This window comes from Aphis gossypii, chromosome 1, assembly GCF_020184175.1.
Source record: "Aphis gossypii isolate Hap1 chromosome 1, ASM2018417v2, whole genome shotgun sequence".
In the NCBI taxonomy this organism is placed as follows: domain Eukaryota; kingdom Metazoa; phylum Arthropoda; class Insecta; order Hemiptera; family Aphididae; genus Aphis; species Aphis gossypii.
This window is the reverse complement of record NC_065530.1, coordinates 12,429,026-12,452,783: the sequence shown is the minus strand read 5'-3', so window position 1 is coordinate 12,452,783 and position 23,758 is coordinate 12,429,026. Positions and strand designations below refer to the sequence as shown.

Genomic DNA, 23,758 nt, shown 5'->3' with positions numbered 1-23,758 from the left:
TAAGCATTCGAAATATTCGTTTTTATTTTATTTATTATTTTTTTTTTTTATATGAATTCTGATAAAGTTTTTCAAAATACTTAGAAACTCAATACTAAGTTCCTTGTGAGTTAGTCTTATAGTGATTGAAAAATTATATGAATACAATTGTCACAAATTTTTTTTATTAGCGTTTGAAGTTAAAATGTTGAGAAAATGTGTCAAATTTATAAATATGTGCAAGTTATTTTGTAGTTAAAATGTATAAAAAATTGTGTTAAAGAAGCTTAGAATTGAAAATGTATTACAAGGTTTTCCATAAGTTTGACTTACAATAATATTATAAAAAAAACGTTAAGCGTTGGTCAATTAAAAAAAATGTATCATAAGTTTAAATTTTTACGAAATCAAAAATTCATGCGTAACCTAACCATTTACTATTTTTGAGGTATTCAGGTTATTACTCATTAAACATAAATCACCTTTTTCACCACTCAGTGGAAAATATAAATCCTAGACAGACAAATCATCTCCGTTCAGAATAGTTTTTCGTTTTCTTGACCGCCTTTTTTCTATTAATATCAATAAAAAAATAATCAGCTGCTTATTAAATAGATTTTTATATTTTATGCATATTACTTATTGGTACTTTTTAAGCCGTGTAAGTAGTTATGAATTAATTTTATTAAGTGTATTATGCATAATATAGTATATTTTAGAATCTTTAGTGCATATCGCATGATTTAAATTCAGTCTTTATACGGTCTTAATAATTATTTTAAATATTATGTATGATATCATAATGTTTCAAATTTGTTCTCATTTTATTAAAAGTAAGTATTAACATAAATACTATGCGTAAAAGCGTAATAAATAATGAATATTGACAATATACTCAGTTTAGGTACTGACACAAATAATAGGTATTTATAATTTAAACAATTAAACACAGTACTGAATGATTAATTTAAATTTAAAAAAAACAGATACCGTATAGTTGAATAAGACGAATAAGTAATTAAATAGTAAGTACTTATATAGGGATGATATTTGTAAGTTAATATAGTCAATATAAGTCACACATTAGATCGGACTGATCTAATGACACTCATATGATATATCTTTTCGTATCCTCCTGTTTTTCGCTACTGATTGGCAATAATTATCTTGGATATTTAATAAATACAATAATATTTTTATCGAAGGAGTATAATTCAATTACTGATAACATAGAAAAATAGTTCTTAATGTTATTGCTAAAGTAATTACTGATCAGTGATTACTATAATAATATGTATTATGAAACAGACTGTATATAAGTACGGGTACGCGGACTGAGAACAATCCATGGATCAGTACTCAGTAAATCAGTCAATGTCCAGTGCTCAAACACGAAGTGTCATTTCAAATAAAACTTTAAAATTTCAAAATATTTTCAAATAATAATATACTGTTGTAACTCTTCTATAGTAAGAAATATTATATATATTATAAACACGTCTTAAATCAAGTAATTGGACTAAGTAAGTACCTATATATTTTGTTGTTTTTATTCATCCAATAATACACTACATATGTATTATTCATTGCTGTTGCTTATAATCATTAAAATCACGACAGATACGGAGAAATGCAAATTAAATAAACAAATTAATTTAATATTTTATATAGTTATGGTTTTTATTTAATAAGTAAACAATTACATAAAAAAATATAGAAAGATTTTAATCACTATATATTACATTATAATAAATATAAATTAAGAAAAAATCTGAACCTGAAAAATAATTTTGTTTTAATAAATAGCCAAATAAGAATTCAATGTTAGCATAAAATCAGCTTTTAATACCATCATAATATCATTGATTATAAATATTTATAATCAATGATAATATTTAACAATAATAATATAAATACTACCCCACAGCAAAATAATAACAATATGACAATAAATAAAGTAAATCCAATATAATAATATATTAGTTTTAATTTGATATTACATTATTGACATAATACGTCACGCATGAGCCAATTTTAAAATATATTATTTAGTTAACTTAAAGCTACTTAAATTACATTTGCATATTCATATTTTGTTTTTTTTTTATTTTTTTTTTTAATATAATTTTTTTTTATTCAGTTAATTACTATTAACTATATCCGAATGTAAGAAAACTAATTCATATTTTTTTTAATGATTTTCACATTTTATTTTGCTGAACTTTTTCACAGTTTACTTAAGATACTAATACATTTTCTCATTTGGTAACAAAATAAACAGTGTAAAGACGCTGTAACTGTTTTCCATGTTAATATTATGTATTAACATAATATACTAAATAGATGAAAATATTCAACAATTTCACTGTGGTTAACTCACTCCGCCGCAGTGCTCAAATTGGTAAATTGAAAGAATGGAACCCAAATAGAACTTTAAAAAAAACAGCGTTCCAACTGAACATTTAGTAGGAAATTAAATTAAAAAAACCGATAGGTACATGACAAAATAAAATATATCAATAAAAGTATAAAACTAATATATATTATATAGTTACCTAATACATTTTTAATACCAAATAAATAATAATAACTTTACAACAGAATGTTAATTATAAGTTAACAACAAAAACCTTTATTAAAAATGTATAATTTTATAAATATTTATACAAAATGCAAATTTTATTTTATATTACGTAGTGCGTACCCATGCGTTGGTCCCACTTAATACGGTTAGAAAATAAATGATTCTCGAAAATGTATGTATATAATTTTTAATATTTATTTAAACAATACAAATTTGTATCTATATTAGTGTTAAATGCGTATAAAACAAATATTATATATAGCTTCAATAATGTCATGTATTTTGTATTTTAAAATATTTTAATGATTTAACCACTTATTAATAACAATTTCATACTAGGTACGACAACCAATTAAATAACATGTACATAATAAAATTATTCATAACAAATGGCCCTCACGGTTTCATATTGTGCAAAAATGCTAAAATGTATAATTATAAGTATCTAATAGGTACAAAAGAATATCATATATTATACAATAAATCAGAGATTTATAAAATACCAATTTCAATTAATTATAAAAACTAGATGATGATATTCTAGCTTCGGGTTGTTTTATTTTTAATATTGATTTATACATTTCGTACAAATTAGATTCCTTAATAAATATTATTAATTTATTTATTAAACAATATTTCAGGAAAAAATCTCGATTAAAAGTAACAGAAAAATGTTTATTATGTTATTGTTATAACTTACATTTTGAGTTTAACGAATAAAAATGTAATTAAATAATTGTTTAATGGTATTGTTTGATGTTCGTTGGTCATCATCAATTTATATTTTATATAAATGTATTGATTATCTACTTAATAGTTAATATAAGTAATAATATTTGTATCTGCATATTAAATAATATTATACCTACTTGTATTGACGTTTGATTATTTTTATCAGACAGGAGAAAGAGCGAACAAAAGTATCACACATTGTTAAAGTTCAATTTTAATTATTATACCTATTAGCATTATGATGTATAATATTAATTATTACTGTTGTTATATTATTGCATAGTTCATGTTTATTTATTAATTATTAACTAACTATAATTCATTTGACATTTTATGACTTAAATATAATGTACGTTTATAAGTAACGTAACTTTAATTTAAACTCTGTCAAGTTCAGAAAGAATAATTCCATTTAATATTTATTTATTATTAATAGTACTCATTTACTATTCATAATTAATGATAATACAATGATAATAATATGGCAAACAACTGTGTGCCTATACAGATATATAGAATTATTATATGGTTTATTCTAAATATATCTGAGGTGTTTAAAAACATATTATAACCTCATAACAATCAATTCATATCATACTTCAAAAACTAAAGCTATTACCAAAACGAAACTATAAACACCATTCGATATTATACTAAAGGATAAAATATCGTTATTAATGATAAACAACTTATAATTTTCTATAGAAGTCTTAATTTTTAGCATTTTCATTTTTTATGAGTTCATAAAAATGCACGTAACTATTGTACAAAAGATTATGCTTTGGTTAGATTAGGTCATTATTTTAGTTCACCAATACGTCAAAAACATACATAGCTATTTCGAGAAATCATGAAAAAAGCAACTAATATTATAAATACTGATGGTATCAAATCAAACAATATTCAAATGTATAAATGATAAATCAAAATATTAAAAATTATATTTGGCAAGTAAAGTAGTATAGACTATAGATACTGCTCAGAATTGTCGTCCAAATGAACAATAAACTAATAAGTCATAAATAATAACTATTAACACTCGTTCTAATGTTCCATTAACCCTCAAAAATAATATGTACGATGCACAATTGGATAGAAACACACAGTTAAATAAATCAACCATTCATTTTCAGATACATTTAAGTATATAACCATGAGTTCAATGCTATCATTTGTGTTGGAAAACGTACCCAGTGATTGGGAACCAGTAAGCACTTACACTAAAAGTTATGTTTTATTTGATGTACAAGACCAAAGTGTAGAATCAGAGCGTATAAAAACAATGTTTAATTCAACGTTATTAAACATAAATAGTATTAGGAGAGTGCAAAATCCTTTTCAGTATGGTCGATTCAAGTTACGACAAGAAATGCTAAACAATAATTTAGAGGTAAGAAAAAAGTATAAATTTTTATATTGAACACATCATAGTTAGGTTAAATTAGGTGAGGTATTTGTTTCAAAAAAAATAATAGGTAGATTCTCACAAATTACAATAATACATCAATATCTACATCATAACTAGAGCTGTGAATTTATGCAAACATTGTGCATTTTATACTGCATAGATTTGAAATTTTTTCAATGCACTCATTTATACTACTGATCATACAATCATTTACTTCTCTATTTCTCGCATAAATATACTGCATGTCTGCATAACACATAGGTACCAAACAATAACATTCGGTTGTCTATAATATTTATAAGCGAGATAATAATCACATCCAATAAAAATTAAAACTTATTTAATTATTACTAATTTCTATAAAAAATTGAATTGTGCATAAAAATATTTCTAAACATGGTTTTCGAAGTTCAATATATATATATATTTATGTAGCATAGACTTAATAGTTAATAATACTTATATATCATATATTCGCCGAATAATTATCAATATCAATATAATATTACAATTATGAAAAATAAATATTTTTTTAACTTAATGCATTATCTATATTATAAAATATAAGACAATATGACATCTATAATCCATATGGCTTATTACTGAAGATGATATTTATCGCAATGTTATCTGTTTTCATTCTACTAACATTTCCTGCAATGATTTTCAAATTAGATATTTTGTAATTAATTTTAATGGGAGTTACACACACAAAATTTGTTAAAATATTAGTGTAAGTAAAAGGAGACCTCCCTCAACCTCCCCCCCCTGGATACGCCACTGTTGACTAAGTTATATTTTGCTCTACGACCTACGGCAGACCGTAGACGATAGTTTACCACATCACTAGATATTACATTTCGTATTACAGGAGGAGACTGTGTTTCATGTTGTACAAGAAAATGACTTAGAAACAGCTTTAAAATATACGTGTGATTATCGAAGATATAATCGAATATATAGATATAGGTGTGAAGCTACAAATAAGCATCCTCTCTTTTATTCCAATATCCAGAGCGCTGTTTCCAACCTGTCTTCATTTAACAATGGTTGCGTGTTGGTTGTCAATAAAATACCTGGTACAACAAAGACTCAAAGTGATTATTATATCCAATACGTGGTTGATTTTAAATAAACTGTACCTATTATATTTAAATGTACCTATTAATATTATTCGACTCTATAACTGTACTTACGTCATATCGATGCATAAATATTAATAAACAAAAACAAATATAGTTATTTTCACTTAATCGAAAATATGCATGTTTTTGTTAGTGTACATATTAAATAATAAATAATAACTAGATGATAATACTTGTATAACATCATGTTAACAGTTGACATTATATTTTAAATTATAAAATTCATAACATATTATATTATCATAATAATATATTATAAAGTACCTACAATTTTAACTATCTATACTTTAACGGGCTATTATTTTAACACATTTGAAATTATTATAATAAATTTACTAATTAATAATTAGTGAAGACATAATGTAAAATAGCCAATGCCAATAGGTATTGATTAGTAGGTAGGTAGGTAATAATAATAATAATTGTAGTACCACATTTAATTAAATAAATATTATGTATTTATGTATTTCTCAAAATTATTATTTATTTTTATTTTTTTATTAATTAAATACAATTTATTAAATGTTATATAAGTACAACTGTATTGTAAACTGTAATATTATATTAATTTTTTTTATTGATAAATAATATAAATTTAATGTTGAATAAAAAATTTTACTATTATAGAGTTGTTTTTTTTTTTTTAATACCTACCCTCTCAATCTTTCATATTGGATGGTTTTCAATTAGAAATAAAAAATGTATAATTAAATTGAAACAATTTAATATACTACCTATTGCTTTTTAATATTTTGATTTATACATTTGAACTGTTTTACTATTGAATACAAAAATGTGAAAAATGATCCTATGGTTTCATTAGGTGCAATTATGTTTGTCAATTTTGTTTAGCTCCAAAATGGAATGAAGAATCTAAAGGAATGTGTTGTTTAAATGGAAAAATTAAATTAGAACACATTTTTGCCCCTACTGAACCATTGAATTCTCTCCTTATAGGCGATCATCCTAAAAAAGAGAATTCAAACGTAACATACGTTGTTATAATAATGTTTTTCAAATAACATCATTTAAAACTTTAAAAGTCTTAAAATAGTTTAAGGTAATTTTATGCCAACGTTTAAAGTCCAAGGTTAAGTATATCATTTGGCTGGTAGTCTATTATCGAATTGATCTGACGAATACAAATTTTTGAAGATATACTCTAGGGTAAACTCTGAAACTACTTATCAGATCTTCTTGATTTTTTTTTAAACGAAATAGTATATCACGAAGAAGGTTTCTGTCGTAATAGCTTGGAGAAAACCCTAATTTTTGTAGGCGCTAAAAGTCTAAAACAGGATTTTGAGATTTAAGATGAACCAATATTTTTGTTTATAAATGGTTACTATTAGTTTTTAATAAACATTAGTTATAATAATAAAGTGGTGAATGTGTTAACAAAGTCAAATTGTTTTACCAACCATATAAAAATCCACGAGACAGCACATTATTTCATCTAATCCACTGTAATAAAAAAAATTGATATAACTTTGAAACTTATAGGTTAGAAATTATAAACTTAGGTACACATCTCGCGGAGTTCACAATCTACAACAGGTGGATTTCCTACCTGATAATATACTGCTCACATAATCATAAGAGTCTCACGGACAACTCCAAACGGAATGGCTATAATAATATAACCTGACTAACTCACTGAAAATACAAATAAATAAATAAATAATTTATTTTCATCACATATTAAGTGTGCAATAAAAAAGCATTTTAAAGTGGTGCGCTTACACAAGTTTTTGGAGATTTCCGATTTCTTCTTGGCAAATCACATTTACTTTACTCATTTTCTACATTTTTTGATTATCAAAATGTGTTCTTTTAAGGTACATTTCTTCGTTTTGGTTCAAATTCATTATTGGTTCAAAGTAAATATGTTCGTTATGTTACCATATTAGTCTTATTATAAATATTAATGTTATGTATGTGTAATAGTATTTCTTATATTTTAAAATTTGTTAACAATTTACTATAGCAATTTTAATTAATATTATCTGTTACTAACTTTGTGTTAGAGAAAACAACATTTACTTATTATTATAATTTTACTGAATACCTAATTATAATACCTATTGATTGTTAATATAATGGACTTCAAATATTATAACAATGTATGGATCCTGTGTAAATTATATATATATATATCTACTAGCTGATCCCGTGCACTTCGTTGCTCGTTAAATATATCAACTCTATATGACTCAAACTTTGTTCAATTCGTTATTTAATATTCGGTAGATGATGTTCTAGATTTATCTTAAGTTTTCTGTTGCCTGGAATAAAAATTCTGATTCGCAACACTATATTATCAGGTAGGCAATCTACCTGCTGTAGATCGCGGACCTAGAGCTGTTTGTATGCAAGTGTATGATTTAATTCTAATAAAGATCAAAGTTATACCAAGTTTGACATAATACGGTGGATTAATATAATTAATTAATACATAAGCTTAACCTAACCTTAACGTAGTAAAATTCGATGAATAAAAATACCAAATTTAACCCTTTTTAAATTAGCCTTTCTTCTTCCCACAGATCTGCACACAAACATTCATTTATATATAATATAGCTGATCCTGTGCACTTCGTGGCCCGAAAAAATCACAAAAAAATTATGATTGTTCAACTCATTTTTGGTGTAACTCACAGCAATAAGTGCAACTCAGCCATGGAAGCAAAGATCATGGGAGCCAATTAACAAATAACAAAACACCAAACATTAATTTTTTTAATTTATTATAATTTATTTCTCAAAATTATATTTAAAAATATTGTTCACGCTATAGCATTAACAAACAATATAAATTTCTTAATGCTATAGCGTGAACAATATTTTTTATTAGCCCATCTTTAGCTAACACAAACAAACTGGATGTTTACCCACTCGAGAGCATGCCACGTATAATTGTCCGTGTGAAAAACATGGTGTGCTCAAATCTAAGCCACAAACAGACATCGTTTGGCCTTGGGACTTATTGATAATCATTGCAAATGCCAATATAATCGGAAATTGATAACGTTTAAATTGAATTGGCACATCTGTAGGTATAATAGGGATTCGTGGTATTAATATATTTTCACCTCTGAACTTGCCATTTAAAATGCTGGCTTCAATAACGTTTTTCATTATTTTTTTAATGACTAATCGCGTACCGTTGCACAGTCATAGAGGGTTCAAATTACGTAGCAAAATAATCGGAAATCCAACGTTCAATTGTAAATTATGCAGTGGTATGCCAGGCAAATCTAGTGAGTTCAAAATCTCTGTTGGAAAATTTGCAGCTTCGCTTGCATCGCAAACTATATCAATAGATTTGTATGATACCAAGTTTCCTGGCAAAAACTGTTGTATCTTCAGATTGAAATCGTCAACGTCCACATTTTTTGGCGATAAAATTTCTTTTTCTGCAAGCCACTCATGATTTATATACTGTATGTGCACATCGGGAAATATTTGTTCAATGAGAGCATCTTTCGAATTAATGATTGTGCAGAAATCGGTCGGTAATTTTACGCATCCAGTTTCATCTATAGTAACTTTTCCATCGCCGATATCTAAGAGTTGTTTTGAGAATGTTTCAGCGGATGGATCTTGGATAATTTTAACGCGCATATTTACTTTCAGCTGTACTTTTTCAATATTACGCCACCATGAAGATGATTTTAAGCAAGCGTTGATCTCATCAGCGTATGTTGAACATGGAATGACGAGAAGTGTTTGTCTGAAATCACCTGAAAGGACTAACAGAGTGCCGCCAAATGGCTTGTCGTTGTTTTAATATCTTTCAATGTCCTGTTCAATGCCTCGAGCGAATGCTTGTGTGCCATAGTACATTCATCTCAGATGATAATTTTACACTGTTTCAGCATTGTGGCCATGGACGATTGTTTTTTTTATGTTACACACTGCGTCAGAGTTATTTTGAATATTAAGTGGCAGCTTAAATATTTAATATGCTGTACTGTTGTTCTGCCTCCATCCAATAAAGTTTCCGCAATGCTCGATGAAGCAACGGCCAATGCGATGCCATTATTTGATCGTATTTTGTCGAGAATTATCGAAATAAAAAATGTTTTGCCAGTTCCACCTGGTGCATCCAAAAAGAAGAACCCACCTTGTCCTGCTAAAACTGCGAGCATAATGCGGTCGTAAATGGTTCTTTGTTCAATTAATTACATTAATTATATTTATTTTATTATATATTACCAATGGCAACCACTAATAAATTAATATTATTCTCAAATCTTATAACCCCATAGCAACCATTTATAAACAAAAATTTCTATCGTAAATCTCAAAATTCCTGTTTGAGCACCTCCTGGGGGTGGTCAATCCCCTTTTTGAATTAGCCTTAAACGTATTCTCAGACCTATCAAATATACACAGAAAATTTCATGAAAATCGGTCAAGTCGTTTCGAAGGAGTTCGATAACTAACACTGTGACACGAGAATTTTATATATTAGAAGAAAATTGTATTAAGAAGATTATATTATTAATTTTTTTATGTATGTTAATTTAAAATAACCTTATAAAATACTAGCTTAATATGCTAAGTATGAAACTGATTGGATTTTAAAAATTTGATGATAAATAATTAATATTAAAAATTATTATTTAGATACATCGATAAATTTTTGTTAATAAATATTATCAATTGGATAGTTAACCGTATTAGATGATGAGTGGTGATTTTTAATTTTAATAAAGTATGTGTTTAAATTAATTAAAATTATATTCTTATAGTGTCAGAATCCTTGAAAAGTTTTGTTATTACAGGTATAACAATAATTCATTGTTAAATGTATTGTATGTTAATTTTCGTCTATTGTTTTGTAGTTACTTCAAACTATTTTTATTAATATTGCATTAGTGTATTATTTTTGTTATATTATAATTTATAACCAATTAATAAATTATATACAATAAAATTATTTTACATTGTTGTTATTTTAACTGTATTAATTTTAGATAAGTATTTTTTAATTCTGTAATTTATTAAGATATAGTTTATCATTAAATGACAAAAAATTGTTATACTTATATGCCTACCTATATTAATTTTTGAGTTATACTTTTTTTAGTATTTACAAAATATTTGTGAGAATTAAATCTTTTGCATTTTTTCAAAATATTTTGTGTAGTTTTTTTAATTTTAATTTCATTGCTTTCAGAATATTTTAAAAATAATGAATTCTAATGAGACGAAAAATGGACCTCCTAGTGAAACCAATAACTACTCGGGACCATCCGGCATGGACTTTAGTGGAACTATTGAGTCGGACTGGAATGAAGTGGTGGATAACTTTGATGAGATGAATTTAAAAGAAGAATTGTTGCGTGGTATCTATGCATATGGTTATGAAAAGCCAACAGCTATTCAACAACGTGCTATTTTGCCGTGCATTAAGGGACATGATGTCATTGCTCAGGCCCAATATGGTACTGGAAAGACAGTTACTTTTTCAATTTCTATTCTCCAACGAATTGATATAAGTTTGAATGAGTGCCAAGCACTTATTTTGGCACCAACACGTGAATTGGTAAAACAGATTCAAAAGGTAAGCCTATTTGTTTGGTTAGATGAGCTGTTTACAATATAATATTGTTTTTAGATGGTTATTGCTTTGGGTTATTTCATGAAAGTAGATTGTCATGCTTGCATTGGCGGTACAAAGATTCGTGATGACATGCGTAAGCTGGATACTGGATCCCATGTAGTGGTAGGAACTCTTGGCCGTGTTTATGATATGATTGCTAGAAAATCACTACGAACTCAATTTATCAAGATATTTGTGTTGAACGAAGTTAATGAAATGTTGTCTCAAGGTTTCGAAAGGAAATATCAAATTAAAGAGGTGTTCAAATTCCTCGAAAAAGATATTCAGGTCATTAAGTTGTCTAGTACCATTCGCGAGGACGTTTTGAATGTGAGCACTCACTTCATGCGAAAACCAATACGCATTCTCGTTCAAAACGAAGAACTGATATTGAAAGGTTTGTATGATTGCCCTTAGTTTTTTAAGTCTATTTCCTTAATTAATTAATTTTTATTTATTTAGATATTAAACAGTTTTACATTAATGTTACCAAAGAAGAATGGAAGTTTGACACTTTATGTGATTTATTTGACACTCTTAGTTTCACCCAGGTTGTGATCTTCTGTAACACACATCGTAAGGTAGAGTGGTTGACTGAAAATATGCATTTGAAAACATTTATTGTCTCAGCTATGCATAAAGGAATGAGCCAACGTCGATGTGAGCTAATTATGCGTCAATTCAATTCTGGTGCTAGTCGTGTTCTTATTACCACTGATTATTTCGCTCGAAGCAATTTTTGTAGTGTTTCAGCGGTTATCAATTATAATTTGCCGTCCAATCGCGAAAACTACATTTATAGGGTTAAACGTTGGTATTCCGGTCGTAATAGAGTCACCATTAATTTTATCACTGATGACGACAAAAGAACTATGAAGGATATTGAATCATATTACAACACTCAAGTGCTCGATATGCCACAAGATATGACCGATTTTCTGTAGACATTCTTTGTAACTGTGAGTAGTTACTTTGAATCAAGTGAAATACAGCGTTAAAAAACGGTTCAAATTTTCTTTTTATATATAAATACTTATATAAAAAAAAACCACAAAAAAATTGTAATTAAAAACTATCCAATATTTTATCATTAAACAGTTTTTTTTCCTTTTCATTTCACAGTGTTTGAGTGACATGACTATTGCAATAATCCAATTTACAAAAATGATAAGTGCACATTTTAATACTTGGTATATTTTGCTTTTAAATAAATCTTATTATACAATTTTCATAGTCTCGTTGTACTTCCGTTTGATGATTTCTTCTCGGTTGTAAATAGTATGTTGTCTTGAAATTGGCAGATTTTTTAAATATTATGTTTATGCTCTTAAATTTCAAAAGTTGTATTGAATACTGTTAAGCGTTTATAATAATTTTACAAGTATTGAAGTATTTTAATAAAATATATTGATTTATTTAATTGTAAAATGTTATTTACAATGAGTAATACGTAAGTATAAATGTTTGTAGATTGTGGATAAAAAAAGTTGTTCACCACTGTAGAACAAAAATATGTGGCTAAACACAAACAATTTTTTTATCAAACTTATTCATGAAAAAAAAAATCGATAGACCCAAAATTTTAGATTTAATAAACTACTAACTTGTGAAAAATGTCTAAATTACTATTTTTTGAGAAATATAATACTCAATTCTTAAAATATTAAGATAAAGTATAAAAAATAAAAGTTACTTAGAATTTCTTGTCAAAGCTTCTGAAACGTTGCCGCGAGCAACCAACATTATTCCCGCCGTATGACCACGCGCGATATTTAATCACAGCGCCTCAGCGTGTGAATTCAAACTTATAAATACGAAAAACTCCAAATCATCAGAAATATTATGTATAACGTGCTTTTGTAAAAATCATCAAAATCGAACGTTTAGAAATTAAGTTATAAATGAAAAAAAGCGAACTTTTTAGTGGACATTTATATTAAATTCAGAATCACGCAGCCGTTTCTATATAACAGTCGTTGCCATACATAGTAACAAAAAAAACAAACATTATCATTATTATTATTATTATTTACATTGTTGATAAAATTAGTTGGCTAAGTAAAAAAAAAAAACAATTATTATTATTAATATTTATATACTATTCTAAATAATTCCTCATCAAGATTGTCTCAAAAACCACTCAACGTACGAACTTGAAATTTGGAATATCTAGTGGTAAAAAAAACACAGACATCATTGTAACATCAATACATTCATCACTTCGTTCAGAATCTAACAAGTTACGCTGTACACAAACACAAAAAAGTAAAAACAAAAAAAAAAATAAACATGCATAATATATTATATTATAATTATTGCTCGGAGTGTTAATAGATGTAAAACCAGATTGATGGTGATATTTTAATTAAAAAATTATGAAATTTAAAATTCAGAACTAAAAGTTCTAAGTTTTCACTTTTAACGGCAGTCCCTGTAACTGCCAATATATATATATTTTTTAAACTGAAATGTTTTTTTTATAAAAAAGTTATATAGTAATATATAAGTTAAATAATTGTAAAAGTTAAAAATTACTTACTTATAAGTTGTAACCCTATAGAAGTTTTGGAGGAACTAACAGAGATTTTTTTTTATTACACTCGTTTGTTTGAAAAATTTCTATGAATTATAATATTTTTCTATCGGTCTCATAAATATTGTAATAAAACATTAGGTAATTTATTCTCCTGTTGAAAGATAATTACTACTACCACATTAATAATAATCAGATTTATATTAAGTAATTAAAGAATAAACAAGTACCTTATTTATTAATGTACTAATTAGGTTATAGGTAATAAGGTCATTAAAACGAATAAATAAACATATAAGGGGACATCGTTTATTTCATGATAATAATGATTCCTGTTATCACGAGGCCGAAATGTTTGGTGCCCAATATTCTATATATAGCCTAAAGCTTTATGCAAATATTTTTGGTTATGGGTATTGAAAGCGGTAACACGTGCAACATATGATTTTAAACATGTTCTATATCTAATGTACCGATTGATATAATGAAGCTACAAGAATTCTGAAAACAGATTTGAATTTACGGTCAAGTCTGCTTGAGATTGACTATTCCTCATTTTTGATTTTTTGATTTGAATTTCTCCAAAAATATAATTTTGTAAAAATTTTAAATACTCTTTTTTAATATACTGTTAATAGGGTATTTTTAAAGGGGGGAGGGGTAAAATAAAAAATAACGTGGTAAGGTCGATTTCAAGTAGACTACGGACGACAATTTCTAGTTATACTAGTGATTAGATTATTCCGAATTTGAAATTCGAAAATCAATTTGCAAAAACATCATCTAAGCGATTTCAATTATTAGGCTGAAGTTCAGCCGCTGAACCAAATAAAAATGTATTTCATTGTCCATTACTTTTGTTGAGTTTTTTTTTCATATATGTAATATATAAATTGTTTGTATGTTTAATTCTTAATTTTTTTTTTTATCGCGTTTGACTGCAGTACACTGGAATACAATAGATTAGAACATACATATTTACCTAAAACATAGAATATATCTTACAGTAAAAATTAAAAAAAATTAAAAATTAGGTTAGATAAAAACAAATAAATCTATAAAATTATAAAATTATAATAGTATAGGTATGTTTAAGTATGGACTATAGAGTAATAAATAGGTAGGCTGTTTATTGGTAACTTCTTTGGTAAAATTTGGATCTCCGCTACAAAAAATTTGTCATATTTATTCTTAATACAAGTAAGAAATAAAAAAGCACTCACTTTATTTAATATTTTTCAATTTTATAATTCTCTAGAAACTGAGTAATTATTTATTTTTAAGACTCTCCCTTCACCATTGAAAAATCCTGAGTACGCTATTTAGCCAGTTGGTTACTCCTATAGTCCTATTGTATAATAATTAATATTATTAATAATCGTAAGAATTTTTAGTTAAAAATGTATTAAATGTTTTTATTTATAGCTAAGGATTCAAAGTTTAATACAGAGTTCCCCTGAAGATTTTCTAAATGCCATTAAAAAACTATCGAAATACCGCATAACTATAAAATCACATAGATACTGTTTAGGAGAGACATAAAACTAATAAATTTGTTTTCAAGACAAATCATTTGCGTTCAGAATCGTTTTTCGTATACAATGATACCTATTATTGCATTCAAATTTAACACGTCCATTATAGTGACCAAGGCTACTCTCCATATGTCCGAGGTTCACTCCGATATCCATAACGGCATAACCTTCTGTACAGCAGAACATTACCCACTTTACACTTGCCTATCTTAATTTTTATAATTAATTTTTGTTAATTTCATGAGTTTTTCGATATTTTTAGAACAAATGCGTACCTACCTATGTATTTATCAATTTAATGTAAAATTAGGTACTATGGATATATTTTATTTTTGCTACTACCTACAGTGAAATGTTGTCGTCTTATCGGTAAATATTTCTTAAATGTGAAAGAACACTACATAATGCAAATTATATATATTTTTTACATGTATATTAATTTGTAAATAGGTAAATAAAATTTAATAAAACAGTTTTTAATTTATTGTCTTGTATAAAATATGAATTATAGAATCGATATTAAATTGTATTTAGATGTTTTATTTAAGAATTAATTTATTTGAACATAAAAAATGTACCTATTTTTTAATGAGTAATTTTTCGAAACTAAAAATTATTTTCAGTAGACATTTTATATTTCCAAGTCATTTTTTAGTAGCATTTTCATGGTTAAAATGCATTTTTTTAGCATAAATAGTAACATTTCAATGGCTTTTTCTATGATACTGTCTACACAAGCCACAATTATAGACAATTCAAAATGGTGTACACAATACACATGCTGAGATACGAGAATGACGTAACGTCGTACAAACATACAAACATTACGAAGTACAGACTACAGACGATCCAAAAACCGCCAACACCTCAGGTTTTCCCTAACGGAGACGGTATAATAAGTCGTGTTTATCATGATTAAATTAAAAATAGATCTTTATTTGTTTATTTTGAGCCAAGAGTTTAGGACCGCTGTCGTCCAGTCCGAATATCGTCACTCCATCCCTGTCCCCACCGCCGTCATAGTATTTTAAATTTTAATTAATATTTTTTTCCTTGATAATCGCCAATCAGTGTTATTGCGTTAGTGCGTTACTTTCGTCCACGACCGTATTCCGCCATCCGACCGTCGACCGTCATCAGACGCCCAAACTAACCGACGAATTACGATTTTTATTTTTCGGGAAAACAATATCGTACAACAACGATTGACACGCTATTCTCGATTTAGTCGCGAATATGGACGATTCAAATTCAATGTTGGCTTTTGTGTTGAATCACTTGCCAGACTATTGGGACCCCGTGCCTTCATATACATGCAGCAATATGGTGTTCTCTCTGTCGCCGTCGAGAAACGCCGATGAATATTATTTTGTCGAATCGATGTTTTACGGAGCACACGTCAGTCGAATTTCAAGAGTGCAAAACCCATTCACGTACGGCCGTTTCATGTTGAGGCGTGAAATGATTCAGTCCACTTATGAAGTAAGTACCTAATACCTATATAGGTACCTACTCGTGGTCTTCATATTATTATGTGTGCTTCATACTGTGGCACTATGCTATGTACACACCTTGTATAATACACGGATACTATTAAAATATGTAAAAGAATAATAGTTGAATTAATATAATATGATATTGTATTAACCATTATATAGTGGCCTATCTATGTAGCATAGACGGTAGTAGACACAGCTAGATAAGGTGGCTTAGCTCTCTCAAATATTTTAGACAATAAGTCACTAAAAATATTTTCTTCAATGAAGTACAGTACTTAGATTTCTAAGATAGAAAAGAATATCCTGTGGCAACATCAGCTTAATTTTTTCAAATAAGAAACTAATTATTTTTGCTCTAAATTATTGAGCCAATTTTGTCCTTTTTAATTTTAAATTATTGAAAATATAGTCTTTTAGGACTGTTCTTACAATGTTTAGTAGGTAGCCTGATTAAATTTCCATTAACGATAGTAAATACCCATTATACTAATATACATATTGATGTAAATTTGTATAATAGGTATATTTCAAACCATTTACTGACTTATGGAGAAGTATTTTATGGAAAATGTCTAAATAGATAATTAATACCTAAGGAAAAAATAAATTTTGGTCCTACTTGCACTTATGCTTTAGTATAACCTGTCCGGTTGATCTTGGCCATCTACCGACTTCACAAACTACCAAAATAATTAGTATTACTTTACATTATAACTTATAAGCAGTGCTTGATTTGGAAAAAAAATAGAAGGGGGACTCAGCAGATATTTGATGAACAAGCGTTCCACACAAAATTAACCGTCACATTACCGTGGGGGGCAAAGCCCCCCACACCCCCCTTCAACCACCCATAATCCCAAAAAAATAAATTTGTTATACAAACATATATTAAAACTTAAAAGAAAAATACACTCTTTTGTTAATTATTTTTTTAAGACATAATACTACATATTAAATAAGGTCCATAAATGGTCATATGATTTATCTTCATCTTTAAAAGATCTTTTAGGACAATTTAATTCATCTGCATTTCTTCTGCCACTTTTAATCCAGGTCTCAACATAATGATCTGGTTTGAACAACTGAATGGGAGGTCCGATGCAGTTAAGAAAAACCAATGAAGATATATGCCCTGTAGTCAAAGCATTTCTTTTTGATGTTACTATGTTGTTCATCGCACTGAATGATCTCTCACATTCAGAGGAAGAAATTGCAATTGTTCTGACTGCAGTCAAAAGAGGATGTAGATCGTTTATTTGTGAGGAATCTTTTGTATCTTTAAACTCACGGAATCCTCGGATCGTAGTTTTTTCATCTAAATGAAACCTTGTAACTAATCTTCTAACACAGTCATCTCCATACAGAATATCAACATTATCAGGCCAGTAATTAGAATTTAACACATCCAAATCTTTTAAAAGTTCATCAAACTCACTTTTAAAGCCATTTTTATTTTTAGACACATGATTTGCTTGAGTAGTAAATAGTCTAGTACCCAAGTTATTAGCTAAACTCATAAAGAACTGACCATGTTGAATTTTAGGAATTGATTTGTTTGTGATTAATTGTACATTTTTGAACATAAAATGTGTCCCTGCATCCATAGCTTCTTGTGTTTTTGGTCCACATATATTAGCCATTGAATCAAATATTCTAATGGTACGTTCTATAGCCCTATTTGCAGCTGAAAGTGATAAACTTCTCTCTTGCAACTGTAACGATAAGTCTGCAAGTTCAGATAGCCCATCATACATAATTCCTGAAATACAAAGAAAGTTAATTAAAAATGTAATTTAAAAACAAAAAATACTCGATTTACCTAGATTCATAATAAATTCTACTGATGTTAGAATACGTTTTAGGCCCACATATTTAGATCTTTCTTTTGAGTCTCTTTTTATATCAATAGCTGCTTTAGAAAAATGATCAGATAGTGACACATAATTATTCCAAACTGCTTTTAATGTTTTTTCACTAGAAGCACCCATCTAATTGTGAAGATTTTACCAATATGTAAGAGTTTCGTTTCTAATGAAGCAGCACACTCACTAAGTTCATTCATGTTTTTGGGTGATTGATGATACAATGCATATATTTTTTCTATGAATGACTGGAAATGATTTGTTCCTTGAACTTCTTTTAATGTATCAGATACTGCTAATTCTAATCGATGGTTACAGCAATGCCAAATTAAAATGTTAGGATATATGCTTTGTAGCTGAACACCAACACCGGACAATCTACCCAACATATTTGAAGCACCGTCGCTCACAAAAGCTATCAAATTTTCTTTTAAAAAATCGTCCGTTAACCCATGTGCATAAAGATCAGTTAAAATAGCAGTTTTTATAGAATTAGCAGATGTATTTTGAACTTCAATAATATTAAAAAAGTATGTAATCACATCATTGTTATTGGATACAGCAGATCTCAAACAAATAACCAACATACTCTTTTGGCTTAACGTTGTAGACTCGTCAACAATAATACATATTTTTCTTTTGTTATGCAAAAGGTCAAGACATAGTTTCTTTCGCATTTCAAATGTTATATGATCAATTATATTGCTACATGCTTTATTTGTTTGAAGAATTCTCCCCATATCCAAGCCATTAATTATTTGAAGATCCACTAAATTTTGCATGTCTGTGTAAGGTCTTTGATTCTTTGCTATGGTATATGCTGTCCTGAATATTCTTTTTGTATTTTCAATGTCAATATATGAAGTTTTTAATACTTGAGTTGGCATAATTTCCAACTTTTGTTTTTCAATTATACGTTCAGCGTGTAAATGGCTTTGAGAAGATTTATGTTTTGAAATTTTTTTTCTTAAATTTGTTTGCTGTTTCTTAAAATCATCTCCAACTTTACATATTTCTCCATTCATCCATTCTTGTGAACCATGAGTGCCTTGGTGTTTTGTTAAATTAAAATTGGCCTTAGAACATATTTTGCAACCAATTTTTTTTTTATTGAAAAAAATCCATGAATATTCTTCTGTAAAATACTTCACTTGTTTATCGTCCCAACAATCTGGTGATTCTGTATTTGGTAAAAAGACTTCATTTTCTGATGCTTTAGTTTCCACTTTCTGCAGTAATATTGCCCTAAAAATTATATATAGACATATAGTTATATATTTTAATATAAGTATACAATAATACATTTTATCAAACAAGCCAATTATTTAGTTTGATCTATAAAAGCATATATTTTCAAAAAACATTGCCTAGTATAAAATATATTCTGCATGCAATTAAAAGCTGAGAAAATGTGAACTTATTTTCACAAGAATAATGTAAAATGAATGGAATTCATACACAAGCTCTTAATAAATTTAATTAAAAATTTAAAAATGTATATAAATCCAAAAGCAAAATTATAACTATTGGCTATAAATGTTCAATAGTATTATTATTATATTGTATACTACTAAAAGCTAATTAAATAAGTAGGCAGAATAGTGTAAAATGTTTAATGATTACAATATACATGCTTTTAATAATTACCCACTGTTTAATAGTTAATCAATTGCAGATTAACTATTATGAAAAATAATTTTAAGATTGTTATGAAGACTTAATTGTGAAAATTTCTTTTTTAAACACTGTATGTGGCAAGTTATAGCATAACAATCTCTTATATAGAACACGGACTGTGTTATGGTTGTAGAATCAGTTTTGCTGTTCGAAATAATTAAACACTAATTAGTAATTACACACTTGTAAAATTTAACTCTAATTATACACCTGTCTTTAGATTAAATTAAATAAATAAAATTATTATTATTAATTTAATCCAAATACCAACACAATAAAATATCTACATATGATTGATATGAGAAATAATTTATTTTATAACATAAATTATTACATTAAAATATTTGATATTACTTACCAGTGGCAGTGTAATATTCATTGACACACTTTCAATATTCATTTGGGTATTCACAGAGGTCTCCTATAAAACAAGAACACCAAACAAGTCTATACTATCAAGTTGATAATTGTGTTATAATAAATCAATTACTAAATATAATAAAAATGCAACAGGTACAAAATAATAAGATTATACTCAAATAATAAAGGTTAAAAACTATAAATCATTTGCTCATACCTCATTGTTATTGGTTGGTTTTAATTTCTTTTTGAAGTAAGAAAGTACAGTACATTTTCTTTTAGATTCCATTTTTCAATTTCTGGTAATCTGATATGAATTTTTTGATGACAAATTAAAATTTTTAAATGACACAGGTTATACGTTATACCTAATTATTATAATTCTTAAAATAGACTTTCCTAATAATTATGAGTTAATAAACAATTTAAGGTTTTTCAATGTTCACACTAAAATCTTGAGTAATAAATGTAAAAATGTAGAATGACAGTTGATTTTTTCAACAACCGTCAATCAACGACGTCATAGATAATAGAAGAATTCTATTATCTTCTATTATAGTATTATCTATTATCTATGAACGTTGTTTTCACAAGCCCATGAACCATGGTATTAATAATTATACTTTGGTAATTGGAGATAAGACGAGTTATCACATCATCTATTATATTACGTATATCGTCATTTATATTATGATTTACGATTTATAAAAATTTAATTCATAAAATGTATCTATGGCATAATCACAGATATATGCTTATAGCTTATATTTATGTGGACATAATACAATTTATTAGCAATTTAACAATCAATTTTTTTTTTCATTTTCGATTCAAATGTATAAATATTATGGCTATAGATTATAGCCTATAGGTATATTTTGCATCAGAAAAACTGATGATTTACAAATTCTCTATAGTAAATGTTGCGTTCCCAGCGTTCCGTTTCAAATAAATAGAAGGGGTACGCTAAAAAAAAATTAAAAAGAAGGGGGACTCCGTCCCCCCGCCGTCCCCCCCCAAATCAAGTACTGCTTATAAGATAGTAATTGAAACGATCACCGATGACCAAGATGAACTAAATGGGTTATAGGTAATAGGTAAATAATTTAATATTTGTTAATGATGTTATTTTTTTTTATTATTATTATTTTATGTCTTATAAATTATTAATAAAAACAAACAAGGTTACACATTATATTTTAACAAAACTGAGTTGAATAAAATATTTTTAAGAAATTTGTTCGCCCTAACTAGGTAGGTAGTGTGAAACACTATGCACCTGTACGTTTGTACCTTAGATTATGTACCTATAAAACCAGATTCCATTTATCATGTACACACTGTAATGTGGTACATACCTATAAACACCTATAAGCTTATTTATTTCAAAATTTAATTAAAAATCATTTTAATTGTGTCAAAAACTAGAAATGAGTGATTGAAGTAAAACCTATTCCTATCTGTGGATGTAGATGCCTATTAATATTGGCTAGGAAGTAGGAGTGTTTTACTTGATAATTAGAAGAAGAAAGTAGTACCTATTATGAAGTATTAACTGTTGTTAACTTGCTGTTTGTGAATTTTCATTATTTTCTATCAGTATATTTTTATTGAAAATATTTATTACAGGATACAGTTTTTCACGGAGTTCATAAAGATGATTTGAAGATAGCATTGAAATTTAACTGTGATTATAGAAGATATGCAAGAAAACGAGATGGAGGGATATATGAAAACTCTCAACATCCTATGTTTTATAAAACATTTTCAGATTTATTAAACAACACAACACATGCTATTACTGACATAAATGTCTTAGTTGTAAAAATATTGACAGATGCACCAAAAACACAATGTGATTATTATGTTCAATATATTGTTAAATTTTGATTTATTTCTTTAATTAAAAAGCAAGATTTTAATTCATAAATTTAATTTTAATTAATTATTAACTACCATTAAAATAACAATATCCTGTTTTTTATATTTAAAAAAAAAAATTAACATAGATAATAGGATAATAGGTATACTAAGATAATTAGGTCAACCTAATTTAATGCAAAGTAAAGTTTTCTAATAAGTACCAGAAATAAAAACATTTTGCCTATTGTACTTAATATATTATACATTAATTTATACTTATACATCATAATGATTGTGTTTAATCAATGGACGTTGGTTAAATAAAATATATTTTCTGTAAATTTTTTTAAGCTTAATTTCATTTCACTATTTTATAAGACTGTTAACTATTTTATGATTATTTAAAAAGGTTGATAACTATGTATTATTACACAACTTCCTTTCATTTTCATTTTCATTAAATTATTATGTTTTTCATACATTTGATGTTATTTTAACTTATGATTTTGTGAGTATAATTGTTTTGTAATTTTATTTTATTATTTATTTCATCATTTACATACCATGAATATTCATTTTTAGATTATCCATTGATGTAGTTGGACAAAATGACTAATAAAATGTTTAATCACACATCAAATTGTATGATATAATTGCATTATTATAATTGATTGACCATTTGACCATATTATACTTATTGTCCTCATTTATAAAATAAAAAATTAACTAGAATTTTGGTCAAAGCCCATTTGGCTCCTGTTTTAACAAAAAGATAAATTTTCAAACGACTGGTTTTTTACAATACAAATTCATCTTCTTTTCATACAAACTTTAAACTGTCTTAAAAGAGGTGTGGTAAACATGATGTGTTGGTGTTAACTAAGTAAATTATAAATATTATATAGAAAAATTAGCGTGATTTTTTTAAATAAAATAATATATTAATTTTAGTGTTAAAAAAATGCATGTT

At 26.9% G+C, this 23,758-nt stretch overlaps 4 protein-coding genes across 4 annotated transcripts; 3 read left to right on the top strand and 1 right to left on the bottom strand.

Annotated features, from left to right (window-relative positions):
* The first annotated feature begins 1,322 nt into the window (after positions 1–1,322).
* Positions 1,323–5,927, top strand: LOC114126501 (uncharacterized). Its single transcript, XM_027990454.2, has 3 exons — positions 1,323–1,502; positions 4,429–4,685; positions 5,575–5,927. The coding sequence occupies exons 2-3, from the start codon at positions 4,449–4,451 to the stop codon at positions 5,836–5,838; spliced, it is 501 nt and encodes a 166-aa protein (XP_027846255.2). The 5' UTR covers positions 1,323–1,502; positions 4,429–4,448; the 3' UTR covers positions 5,839–5,927.
* A 2,786-nt stretch (positions 5,928–8,713) lies between these two features.
* Positions 8,714–9,472, bottom strand: LOC126549283 (uncharacterized). The gene is made up of 2 exons (XM_050197983.1): positions 9,043–9,472; positions 8,714–8,967 (listed from the first exon to the last, which is right to left on the bottom strand). Exons 1-2 carry the CDS (start codon positions 9,470–9,472, stop codon positions 8,714–8,716), a joined length of 684 nt encoding a protein of 227 aa, XP_050053940.1.
* A 1,536-nt stretch (positions 9,473–11,008) lies between these two features.
* Positions 11,009–12,728, top strand: LOC114126500 (eukaryotic initiation factor 4A-like). The gene is made up of 3 exons (XM_027990453.2): positions 11,009–11,420; positions 11,475–11,856; positions 11,922–12,728. Exons 1-3 carry the CDS (start codon positions 11,049–11,051, stop codon positions 12,401–12,403), a joined length of 1,236 nt encoding a protein of 411 aa, XP_027846254.2. The 5' UTR covers positions 11,009–11,048; the 3' UTR covers positions 12,404–12,728.
* A 3,584-nt stretch (positions 12,729–16,312) lies between these two features.
* On the top strand, positions 16,313–22,855 carry LOC126549028 (uncharacterized). Its single transcript, XM_050197346.1, has 2 exons — positions 16,313–17,009; positions 22,555–22,855. The coding sequence occupies exons 1-2, from the start codon at positions 16,764–16,766 to the stop codon at positions 22,813–22,815; spliced, it is 507 nt and encodes a 168-aa protein (XP_050053303.1). The 5' UTR covers positions 16,313–16,763; the 3' UTR covers positions 22,816–22,855.
* The last annotated feature ends 903 nt before the right edge of the window (positions 22,856–23,758 follow it).